At 41.8% G+C, this 12913-nt stretch overlaps 1 protein-coding gene, 1 long non-coding RNA gene and 1 other non-coding gene across 3 annotated transcripts in view; 1 reads left to right on the top strand and 2 right to left on the bottom strand.

The window, feature by feature from the left end:
* The window catches only part of LOC112405558 (uncharacterized), a 35413-nt gene extending 22861 nt beyond the window's left edge, over positions 1-12552 (bottom strand). The window contains exons 1-3 of the long non-coding RNA XR_003004360.1: positions 12384-12552; positions 1891-1970; positions 749-840 (exon numbers count right to left, since the gene is read on the bottom strand). This is a non-coding gene — a long non-coding RNA (uncharacterized LOC112405558). The remainder of the gene's footprint in view (positions 1-748; positions 841-1890; positions 1971-12383) is intronic.
* LOC112405580 (U6 spliceosomal RNA) lies at positions 8083-8186 on the bottom strand. Its single transcript, XR_003004368.1, has one exon. It is a non-coding gene; the product is annotated as a U6 spliceosomal RNA (small nuclear RNA).
* Positions 12553-12719: 167 nt separating the features above from the next.
* Positions 12720-12913, top strand: part of TPP2 (tripeptidyl peptidase 2) — a 67764-nt gene continuing 67570 nt past the window's right edge. Inside the window, exon 1 of the mRNA XM_024754029.1 lies at positions 12720-12905. Within this exon, the coding sequence (XP_024609797.1) occupies positions 12786-12905 (120 nt within the window). The 5' untranslated portion in view covers positions 12720-12785. The remainder of the gene's footprint in view (positions 12906-12913) is intronic.

Genomic DNA, 12913 nt, shown 5'->3' with positions numbered 1-12913 from the left:
CTACGTGAAGTCAGTTCATTGAAAACAGTTAAAGGAGGGTAAATAAGGAACTTGCTTTTCTTTCTTTTAATTGACATATAACATTGTGTAACTTTAAAGTGTACAACGTGTTGATTTGAGACACTTAAATCTTGCAAAATGATTACTACCTTAGCTTTGGCTAACATCTTTATCATGTCATATAATTACTGTTTCATTTTGGTGGTGAGAACACTTAAAATGTTCTCTCTCAGCAACTTTCAAGTATGTACTATGGTATTATTAACTATAATCTATTATCATCAATATCATAAAATATATGATATATTTACTATTATCAACTCATTTTTCTTAAATAAAAAAGTCTTGGCTAACTTGAGCATCTGGGAAGCTATCAATCGAGAGCAATAAAGATTGATCAACCTTAACGCCTACAGACTTGGAAATACTTTAGTGTAGGAGTTGAAGAATACGGCTAACTAATGAGCTCACAAGCCCAAATATAACTGGTGAACCAGAGACGTCTACAGGCTCTTCCTTGTTGGGAACACTGCTCAGCTCCTAGCTCCTTGAGGGAAATCAATATTATGAGCCACCATATCTGGTCTGTCAGGTCGATTTTTAGTTGTGGCGATTGACGGTCCAGATAACATGAATAGGTTTTACAAGTGAATATATAAATACATCTGTGAGATTTAAGGGCTTTGCTTGCCATCGGATTTAGAGAGGGAATAAAAGAAAATCATCAGATCAATTTCTCAATACTCACATATCAATTCAAGGCTAAGTTTTGGGTTGTTGGCTGCAAAAGTGATCAACAGGCACTTCGTCTGCTTTATTTCGTGTTGAGAGGCTTGGCAACTTCAGAAACCAAAACAAAAAAAGCCAGTTAACCTTTTTAGGTGCCCGTTTTTATCTTAGAAAAGACCCCTGTATTATTTTCCATGACTGAGAATTAGGAGTATATGTCTTTTGCTTAAAAGTATCACTGTATGGGGACTTCCCTGGCTGTCCAGTGGTTAAGACTTCGCTTTCCAATGCAGGGGGTACGGGTTCGATCCCTGGTAGGGGAGCTAAGAGCTCACATGCCTCATGGCCAAAAAACAAAAACAGAAGCAATATTGTAACAAATTCAATACAGACTTTAAAAATGGTCCACATCAAAAAAAAATCTTTAAAAAGTATCACTGTACAAGAATTTCATGCATCTGGATATTCATTTAGTAAGATGTTAGTGGCCTTGGCTGTAAGAAGGTTTTGTTTTAAGCACATTCTGAAAGGTTGAATAAGTGAGAATAAATAGTGCACCCGTAGTCATTCAATTTGGGAAATTTAGGTGGGAGATTCTCAGCCTGACAGTCTTAACATAAGTTGTCCTGATCATGCATGCGGTTTGTCTCAAGTTAATTCTTGCTACTTATAAAGTGCCCCTTTTGTGGTAATCAGGGGCCGTTTGAAAGGTGCGGGTTTTCTTATCTTGACACTGGATCCAAGTGGCTAGTCCTTGAGCTTTATACACAGGAGGGAATTCATGATTTTTCCTATAATGGTGATCCTCACTCGCACCTACAAGCTTCCCTGAGTGAGAAAGCGAACAGTGGAACTGGGGAACTCTCTTTATCCTGGACCCTAATTTAGCAGGAAATTTAGCATCTTCACTACTGACTCTGAATAGTTGTGTTGAATACAAATTGCTGTAATGCATTATTTTTACCAAAATAAAAGAGGGAACAGCTTTTGTGAAAATCTGGGTATGCCTACGGCAGTTGTCTCAAATTTTAACTTCATACTTTAAAGGGAAAAAGGTGAGGGGGCGTGGCTTAGGGTCTATCACTTTAGATGAATTCAAATGGCTACCTTCAAAGGCTTAGATGAAAGATAAGCAGAAGCCCTTGTAGCCCAAAGACCCACCTTGGACAGCTCCTGACCCACGTATATCCACATTTCTCATTTGACATTTTCTGCAAGGTACACAGTTCCACTGTATCTTTCTAAAAGAGAATGAGTCAATTACAAGCAAAGAACATTGCATGTTTACATGGTTTGTTTGTTTATATGCTTGGCATAACTTCTTAGTTCTCTCTATGTTTCCTGCATTCCCTATGCTTTTTGTCCTCTAGCACCTAGCAGACCAGCATCTTTAGGGTTGTAGTCTGCTGAGATTGATTTACCACAGTTCACTCACTGGAACAAAATCACAATTTATCGAGCCCCGTGGGATCGTCTGGACAACACACCAGCCTGTAAAGGCAAATTCCAACCAGAAGGTGGCACTATTACAAAGCCAGTGCTGAGTGAAAAAAACCTAAATGAATTGCTTTTGATAAAGAACATTTTCCACGGTTTACACACACACACACACACACACACACACAGATATTGAATGAAAGTTTATGTGAATAAAAGAATTGAGAAATTTTTACTCTTTTTAAGAATAATTATAATGGAATTATAATCGTATTTTAAGCTTGTGACCACAGCAGCATACTTTCCTACAATTTGCAGTTTACTTTCTTCTATAGCCAGTTTTCAGTTGTAAATATTACAACCATTTAATTACTTAGAAACTATTTAAATGTTCAGAAATTGGGAATGTTTCAAAAACTTTTGGTATATCCATTGAACTATATACAAATCATGTTTATAAAATAAGTTTTTAAACTCTGAAAATGAGAACAATATAATGCTAAATGAAAAGTTTGTACATGACATTCTAATCCACAGAAAAAGTCTAATTTTGGCTGTTGGTCTCTATTTCAGAGCAGTGGAATTACAGAGCTTTTAATTATAATCAAAGGTGCAATGAGGTATCACCTCACACCTGTGAGGATGGCTATAAGAAAAAACATGGTAAGTGTTGGCAAGGACGTGGGGAAATAGAAGCCCTTGGACACTCTTGATGGGAATGTTTGACGATGCAGCTGCTATGGAAAACAGTATGAAGTTCACTCAAAAATTAAAAATAGAACTACCAAATGCTCCAGCAATCCGACTTCTGGATATATACTGGAAGAATCAAAATCAGGATCTTGAAGAGATATCTGCACCCCCATGTTCATTGCAGCATTATTCATAATAGCCAGGATATGGAAACAATCCAAATGTCCATCAACAGATGAATGGATAAAGAAAACGTAGTACATACATACAATAGAATATTATTCAGCCTTTAAAAAAAGAAGGGAATTACCATTTTCAACAACAGGGATGGAACTGGAAGAGATGCTAAGTGAAGTACATCCCTCAGAAGGACCAACAGTGCCTGAGTTCTCTTATAGGAGGCATTTAAATGTCAAAAGTATAGAAGTAGACAATAGAACGGTGGTTCCCAGGATGGGGCAGGGGAGGATGTGAGGCGTTGTTGTTCAAGGGGTATAAAGTTACAGTTATACAAGGTGAGTTCCAGACATCTGCTGTACACCAGCAGATATAGTTAACAATAAGGTACTGGTATTTGTAAGTTTGTGAAGAGGATAGATCTCATGTTAAGGGTTCTTACCCTCCCCCCACCCCACCCTCACACACAAAGTGATATTTATAAGTTGTCCTCCAGTTGTCATTCTTTTGTTAAGGGGAAAAAAAAATAGTTCTATGAAATTGGAGATGTATTTATTACAGTTAAAAAAACCCATTAAGTTCTAGAAACAGTAAAATCATATCTGCCCATGTTATGTTTCACCACTGATGGAGTAAATTGTTTGATCTATTTACCTCAAGGAAACAGGCTTATAAGGTCTCTGTACTACATGCCTAAGTTGATTTTTAAAAACCATTTCTTGCAAACTGAATAATCCTTTAAAAAAAAATCAATTTGCCTGCTCTACGGAAGTCTTAACTTTAGATAGTGGGATCCAAATGATATGACCAGCCTCAGTGCATTGAATTGCTGCTGCATCCCAGCCACGATATAATAATGGCAATTACTTATTGTCACTGCGGAAGGTACCTTTTCTCATTTAACTCTGACGAAACCCTCAGACTTGTAGTTGAGGACGCTGAGGCTTTGTTAAAGATTGCGAGGCGAATTAGTGACAGACCCAGTCCCAGAGGCAAGAACCCTTAACTTCTAAGTGCTTTTACTCGCATATTCTCTGCCTCTCTCTCCATCAAGTCAGGATACTCAGGATCATCACCAGGATTAGGCTTGTCACTGGAATCCAAAGCCTAACATGTTTTTCTGGCACTCCAAGTTCACGCAGGTGGATGGGACTTAGGAAATCCCACGCAGGTACTGCAAGTAGAAACAGCCACAGTGGCTGGGAAGATCCCGGCCTGTGCCCATCTCGTGGAAACACCCACAGCGCTGAGATGCTTCCTACAGTGAAACCACAGAGGGCAGGAACTACCCGGGGACAATTCCTGCATTGCACAATTTAATTCATGTCTGTCCACAGAAGTGTGATTTACTGTCACGGAATTCAGTGGGAGTATGTGTTTGCTAACTAGTACACATCAGGAATGGGTGAAACAAAATAAGCACCATATGTTCTGTTCTAGGTAAAGCTCTTTTGATTAAGGAAGAGAAAATTCCAAAGCTTATCAAATAAGAATGTTTACTATAAGGATACGGAGGGATCACGAATCAAACCAAAAGCAGCAGCTCGGTGCGCCAGGGCTTGTCTGAGAATAGAGCAGTTCTGGATTAAAGAGGGCTCTCAGTCCCCCAGCAGCGGGCCCCAAGGATCCAGCTTTCAAGAACCTCACTCAAACGCTCCACCGCACACTACATGCCCATGGGCTCTTTCATCTGCCTCAGGATAAGAACCACTCCTGGTCCCATCACCTACGGCCAGAAAGGAGGTGGGGTATATCCTTCCTGCCCACTTAGCAGGGACTGGGGGCTAAAGTCCTCCAAGGATAGGAGTGAGACTTCTATAGCTATGCATGGAAATTTGACTTTGTCAGAACTAAAGGAACTGAAGATTTTTTTTTAATTTTTTTATTGGAGTAGAGTTGCTTTACAATGTTGTGTTAGTTTCTACTGTACAGCAGAGTGAATCAGCTATACATATACGTATATCCCCTCCTTTTTGGATTTCCTTCCCATTTAGGTCACCACAGAACATTGGGTAGTTCCCTGTGCTATACAGCAGGTTCTCATTAGTTATCTATTTTATACATAGCAGTATATATGTCAGTCCCAATCTCCCAATTCATCCCACCCCCCCGAAGATTTTTATGGCCTGAAACGTTTACATTTTAGAAACAATTGTACTGGCAAGGAAGTACCCATTTCCAATTTCAAAAACAAGAGATTTAAAAACTAACTTACTTGGGACTTCCCTGGTGGCGCAGTGGTTAAGAATCTGCCTGCCAGTGCAAGGGACATGGGTTGGAGCCCTGGTCCAGGAAGATTCCACATGCCGTGAAGCAACTAAGCTCGTGTGGCACAACTACTGAGCCTGCGCTCTAGAGCCCGTGAGCCGCAACTAGAGAAAGAAGAAGCCACCGCAATGAGAAGAAGCCCACGCACCGCAATGAAGAGTAGCCCCTGCTCGCCACAACTAGAGAAAGCCCGCACGCAGCAACAAGGACCCAAGGCAGCCAAAAATAAAACTAACTCACATGTTAAATAAATGATGACACAAGCAAAGGAATAGTATGAAGCTATTAAGAAGAAAGAGAAATAATTCTCTGTACTAATATTCATCAGGAAATAGTGTAAAATGAAAAAAAAACAAGGTACAGGACAGTGCAGTATGTTACCATTTACATAAAAAAGGAGAGAGGAATCATGTATTTTTTCACACACATTTACACATTTATGTATGCATACATACATACGTATACAGAGTCATAGAGTATATGTACACATACATACACACATATTCTTTCTATGCATGCAACATTTCTGCAAAGATACACAATACAAAGAAGTCTAGAGAATTTTACACTCTTCAAGTTGAGATGTTTCTTGGGCATTCCTATTTATCCATGGTAGTAGAAACCATAAGGTTACTCTAGTTTTCTATTATTTTCTTTTCTCACTTATCAGAACCAAAAAAAAAAAAAATAGAGCCCGAGAGACAATGCAATCAGTAATAACCAAATAGTGTGCATATTTGAAGATTAAATTAGGCTAATACACAAAGGTTGAGAACTTATTCTGTATTAGAAGCCATGTAAGAAGCAATTGGCTATTTCAGAACAATTCTTTACCCAAGGAGGACCTGGTGTAGTTTAACAATTTATCGAGCACTCCTGTGCTAGGTGGTATGTAGTTGCAGGGATAGAACCACCTGAGCTTAGCAGTCATAATCTACCCCTTCTATTTCTTTTCTTTTTAACTTTTTATTTTATATCAGAGTATCATTGACTAACAATGTTGTGTTAGTTTCAGGTGTACAGCAAAGTGATTCAGTTATACATATATCTATTCTTTTTCAAATTCTTTTCCCATCTGGATTATTACAGAGTACTGAGCAGAGTTCCCTGTGCTATACAGTAGGTCCTTGTTGGTTATCCATTTTAAATATAGCAGTGTGTACCTGTCAATCCCAAACTCCCTAACTGAATGTTCTATTTCCGAACCCTAAGATGTATTTCTAGCTCCCCTGAGACGACCTGGAGTATTTGCCATCCTGTGCCTCCCCGTAGGTGGCCATCCAGGAATAGGTGTCCTCACTGTCTGGCTGGCAGTTCATACGGGATGCTGACCTTGGGAGACAGAAGCACCTCTGTTTGGGGTTTCACATAACCAATCTTTCACTACAGTGAAAACGTCTTGATCAATGAGGTTCTGGTAGTAATTAGGACATGTCAAATATCCCAGTTATTGTTCCCTTGGGCCCACGATAGAACTGCGTTTCTCTTCCCCCTTGAACGTGGCCATGACCCTGGGATTTGCCGTAGCCGGTGGTGTGTGAGCAGAGTGACGGAAGCTTTAAGATGAAGTGCACGTTTCCCCATGTTCTCATTTTCCTGCTGTGGTGACCAGGAACATTCCAGAGACTGCCAGCTCTTCCAGCCTGACTCCAAGACTGGGTGGAACTTGGAGCAGAGCCCGCCGTGGAGCTGGAGTGGAGACGGAGCACGGCTGAAAACTGTCTTTATAGCACTGAAATGTGGGCTTTCATGCTGCCACAGCAGAGCCTGGACTGACAGTCAGGTGTTCGGCAATCGGTGTTTTACTGAAGATGGCAGTGAACGCAGCTGGGGAAGGCTGCAGAGAGGGGCACGGACTTGCGCCTGTGGCCACCCACGGCTGAGCCCCTCATCTGCTTGTGCTTTGCGTGGAGGGCAGCCTCTCTGCCTAAGCCCTCCCCGTGCTTATCCCAGGACACACCATCCCGACGTACACAAATAATCAAGCCCCATCCACCACGTTTTTCATATGTCTGTAAGTCTACCAGCTCCAATGTCCTCTGGAAGCCAATGGATTTGCTATTCTGCCCACTTTCTACGGATTCTGTAGAAGGAAGGGATGACCTCTGCTCCTAAGGAAAGCTGGTCAGAGCTGTCAGGAAGGGAGAAAGGGCAGCTCTGGTTCCATAGATGAGAGGAAAGCGGTGAGAGACTTCTACTGTGGCTTGGGAGGCACCTATCTTTGCTATGTGAAAAATTCACACTTCTCATATTTATATAACATTGACTCTTTCTCGTGAACTGACAACACTAGCCTTAGTATGCTAAGCGCACATGACCTTTCTCTGCCCTGGGGGATATTTTGAAACTTTTTTAATATTAACTGACCATAAAACGTACTGTTTTGAAATTGATTCAAATCCCTCCCCCACCCCCCATAGCTTCCAAAGAAGTTCCATTAATTCTTTGCAATGCAAACAAGGAAACAGAGGTCCAGAGAGGTTCACTGCCTTGTTTAAAAATGACAAACCAAGAGAGCTAGGACTAAAGCTCAGATCTCTGGATTTCTAAAGCCAGCTCTCATCTACCTGCCAATACCAACTTTTGCACTGGTTAGACATGAATGGCCATCTGACAAGGCCCACCTCACTGGCTCATGGCCTTCACTTTTTTATTTTTATTTTTTATTGGAGTATAGTTGCTTTACAAAGTTGTGTTAGTTTCTGCTGTACAGCAAAGTGAATCAGCTATATGTATACATATGTCCCCTCTTTTTTGGATTTCCTTCCCATTTAGGTAAAAAATATGGAACACTTCAAGAATTTGTGTGTCATCCTTGCACAGGGGCCGTGCTAACCGTCTCTGTATCATTCCAATTTTAGTTTGTGTGCTGAAGTGAGCACTGGCCTTCACTTTTCTAATTTTTCAGGATTTTCTCCCCACTTCCCTTTGCCCTGAAAGGCAAGGCTGTCCTAAACATTAGGCTCAAGTTTCTGAGTTTATATCCACTCCAGAAATTCTTCACCACACTGTTAGCCCTCTTTTGCCGATGAGTATACTTTTTCACGTGTTGTCCAGTTTTTCTGATTACTGTCAGCAGGAGTCTTGGTCCAAATTGCCTAGTTTATCATTTTATTATTGAAGGTTCAAGGACCTGGAACTGTGTTATAATGCTTAATTTAGTTTGGAGGTAGAAAGAACAGAAAGTGAGAGGATAGCAAGCATAATCTAAAGTATTTAGAATCATGTAAGTCTTAAGGCTAAATGGATATATTATAGATATATATATGTTGGCAAAGTGGCTATTCGGTATAATTAACAAATCTTTTGAATTAAGAGGCATCTTTTGAAAGCCCTTTCTATGTTTATAGAATTTCCCACATTATCAGTCCTGCCTACCCATGCAAGAAGTCAGAAGTTAATCTCCCAGCCTCCTTTACAGCTAAACGCAGGCATGTGATTTAAAGCTTTGCCAAATACCTTTGTTCATCTGGCTTTGCACTGGAGAATGTCTAGGAAGCAGGCATATTCGATAGGAATGGTAATAACGGCCTTGACCTCCAGGGGGCAGCAGTGGTGAAGTTTGAAGCAACTGAATCTCAGTTTGGTGTGAGCTAGTTTAGTCCGGGTCCTCCGACAAGCAAGTGCCAAGACTGGCTTAAAGGAGCAAGGATTCTATAGGGGGAAATGCCTCTCTCTGTAAGGTAAAACAGTCAAGGGTCCACCAAAGGCTGGGAGGGCCATCAAGCCGCGAGGCAAGTTAGACCCTGAGAAAAGAAGAGAAAAGCAAAGGCTGGGTGCCACGCAGCCTAGGGGAGGCTTGGCAAAGCCGGAGGGGAGTCTGCCAGCCCAAATCTGCTGTCACGGAAGCTCCTCATCTCCCAGGAACGGCCCGGCCCTAGCGTTCCTACTTCCCTCCATCACCGCCTGGGAGCCGCCACGGGAGGAGTGGCCTCGCTGCTAACGCTGCGCAGGATTTCTACGCCCGGCATCTGGGACACGATGACGCTTTCACAATCTCTGCGCAGTTTCGGATACTTGATTAAAGAATATTCTCTAAATGATATGGTGCCGCAATAGCTACAAAGAAAGTGACTCATGGGAAGCGATACCTTTGCCCACACCTCTGGACTGGCGCGCAGCCTCCCACCCGGCAGGTGACAGGGAAGGGAGGTGGCCCTCGGGAACACCCCGCTCTGCCCTTCCCGCTCCGAACAATGCTGTGTGGGAGGGTGCGTGCGTCCAGCCTGTTACTTTACCCCACATAGGATGCCCCGGTCCGCTGACCCCGTTGTGTCCTGACACCCCTCTCCCCATCCTCCCCATTCCTAAGCCCTAGTTGTATTTATCTGTATCTTCATTGTTTTCTTCTTAAAGCCAATGAACTGTCAAACTGTTTGTCAAGTTGCACAAACGGACTTGGCATTGAGAGCGTTCCCTTAGCTGGCAATGTCATTAAATCCAGAGAGGAGGAGGTGTAAACGCAGAATGTGGAGAATACTGTGGCTTGAAGACAAAGAGTAAATGACTTCTTATTGACTTAAAGTGATTTCGGGGGTTTTATAAAACAGTGGTCTTCAAACTGATTTAAAGCCATGGATAATTTCAATATGATCAATTTCCAGAGGCTTACATGTCCTATCTACTCTTTTCCAAACTTATCTGCTTGAAGACGTGCCTGTGATGGGAGGACATAGCGCCTCCCCTTCGCACCTGTTTCACAGCTGGGTCTCCAGCTTCCTAGAAAAAGGCATCTTACTATCGTGCATCACCTTCAGGTGAAATAGCTTCTTGGGCATCAAATAAAGGGACGATTTGAAAAACTGTCAGCAAAACCTTTCATCAAAGCCCCGAAACATGCCTCTCATGCATCTTTTTAAGAACTGCATTTTCAATAAAAATTTTCTTTTTGTTCTGTAATTTTTATCTTAATCAAATATTTATCAAAACTTAAGATTTATTTATGTCCTTTTGATCAACTTTCCAGTAATTGAAAGATAATCCAAAAGGAAAATTTTAACACTTTGATCTCAGGAAAAAATTTTAAATTAAATATTAACATACATATTTTTGTTGCAGATAATAATAAATGATCAATAGGACTTTCCATCATAAATGTAAATTACATTTGGATAAAATTCTGTGTAGAATGTTAATAAAATTTCAAGAAGAAATAGTGATGTCGAATATCTGATTTTAAATGGAATATGTTCAGGTATATAAATAGAATGGCAGATATCAAAGAGTAACATTCAACTGGCTATATTTAAATGAATGATGTAGAGGTTTTATTAAAGAATGTCAATATTTATAAAATGCCAGATATCACATCCTTTATAATTTCTTGAACGTATGATGACAAATTTCAAAAGTTATATTAAAACTATACAAGAGGGTACGTAATTTTTCTAAAACATTTTTATGGGAGCCGTAAGAAAAAAAAATTTTTTTTTAAAGAACATTGTTATAGGAGTCTAATAAAAAGTCTGCCACTTTGGTTTCACAATGAACAGTTCATTCACCATCCATTCACTGGATGACACTCTGGTCAGAGAGCACAACAGGTGTGGTAGAAAATACTGGGGGCAGACTATGAGAACAGAAATCCAGCTTTTTCACTAACTCCATTTCATAACCCGTGGCAGCCAGTAAACCTGTCTACCTTTGCTCCTCATTTGTAAAATGAAGCAACTGGACTACCGGTTCCTTTGAAACTGGAAGCTATTCCATTCTGTCACTACATGTTCTATTTGAATATCTTCTGTATGTCTTTTCTTTACCATTAATTTTAAGCCCTTTTCTAGAGGTAACATAAACACAGTTGGGAGTAGGAAAGAAAACATTAACTATTCTCCATTTCCTCTCCACTAAAGAGAACATGCTTCTCTAAGATTTATGGAATAGAAGAAATGGACAAGTAATCAATTCAAAGAAATTGCACAGCCATTACAGTAATTTTTGAGATTTAGTGGAGAATCTCCCAATCCTATGGATTGGAAACTGGTGTACATAGAATTTCCCTTTACACCAAGCATTCTTAACCTGGAGTCCATGATAGAATCTGATGGGGTTCAAAAACTTGAGTAGGAAAAAAAAAATACATCCTTACTTCCACTAACCTTTTAATTAAATATTCCCTTCAATTATAGATGTAGGTAATAACCAGAGTGGTATCAGCAGTTACTGTTTGTTACTGTTTCACCAATAAAAATGTTTATCACAGTACGTTACAGATGTGTCAAAATACTATTTACGCTCTTTACTATTTTGAAATTATGGGAGCTTATTAGATTTGGTGCTAGCTCCTGTTATTTCATGCAAAGAAGCATACATATAATTATATGTATAAAACTTGCTATATAAAAAAGTTGGTTTTCATATTTTGATAACTATTTCAACATAATTTCCGGAGTAATTCTATATATTAAATTTTATGAGTTTAAAATTGTTCTGAGGTGTCCATAAGCCCCGCCAGATTGCCAAATGGGTCGCTGGCACATCCACACAAAACACTAAGATTACCCTGGCAAGAATACAGACAGAAAGATCATTAAGGGCCGCTAGTGCAGCACGGAGCAATTGATAGCCGCCACTGTTAATCTGAAAAACTGCAAATTTTGGCTCGATAATTGAGTGGAGAACCTTCAGGACCAACCAGAAACATCAATTTAAAGAGAGAGTGAGGAAAAAAAAAAAAGAATGTTTTTCAGAAATCCCGGAAGCCCAGGGTGAGCAATGAGGATAGGAGGGGCCCACTTCAGGCTGGTATTTGTTACTGGCTACGAGGACGACTGAACGGCCTACAACCCACTTCCTGTTGATGGCAGCTCTGGCCCATCCACACCCTATACGCCCCCCCATCCCCCCCATCAAAGGGACACACTCGAGAAAGGGGAACACAATCCCTACACCACTGAATCAAAGAACTCCCTCTCAAAAATTTTTGTACCGGCATTTCGCCAAAATCCACACTCCTAGGGGTTTAGCGAGCCTGAGTTGGCTCCCTTTCCTCGGGGCAACCGGGGATCCTGCAGCAGCTGACCGAAAAGTTTAGTCCACAACCACAAGTTCGGAAACCATCGCTTGCCAGCGGGAGGTACCTGTTACAACAGACTGGCAGCCCATTTCCTTTCCCGTTCCCGGAGGAGTGTTTCGGCCCGGGACATGCGGACCCTTTGCTTGGGAGCCGGCCGTCCCCTAAAAATCCCAAACTCGAGTCTCTTTAAGACCCCAGGTTCGAGAACTGAAGCCTCCAACAACGCCTCCGACTCCACCTCCTTCTCTGCGGCCCGGGCAACACTCGGGCCCAGCTCCAGAGAGCGGCACCGTTGGCTTACGTAGCAGCGCGCGATTGGCCGCCTCTCCCTGGCGGGCCTGGATTGGCCGGTGGCTGGCCCCGCCCCTCGCCCCCGCCCAGGCCCGCGGCCGCCCGGGTGTCCTCGCGTCGCTCGTCCGCGCGCAACCTGGCAGTTTGCCTCTTCTTCGCCCTCCAGCTTGCGTCCATGGCCACCGCAGCGAACGAAGAGCCCTTCCCTTTCCACGGCCTCCTCCCGAAGAAAGAGACTGGGGCCGCGTCCTTCCTCTGCCGCTACCCGGAGTATGACGGTCGGGGGGTGCTTATCGCCGTCCT

The sequence above is a fragment of the Neophocaena asiaeorientalis genome, unplaced genomic scaffold, assembly GCF_003031525.2.
Source record: "Neophocaena asiaeorientalis asiaeorientalis breed wild unplaced genomic scaffold, Neophocaena_asiaeorientalis_V1.1 scaffold684, whole genome shotgun sequence".
Lineage (NCBI taxonomy): Eukaryota > Metazoa > Chordata > Mammalia > Artiodactyla > Phocoenidae > Neophocaena > Neophocaena asiaeorientalis.
The sequence above is the reverse complement of the archived record's forward strand: the minus strand, read 5'-3'. Positions and strand labels throughout refer to the sequence as shown.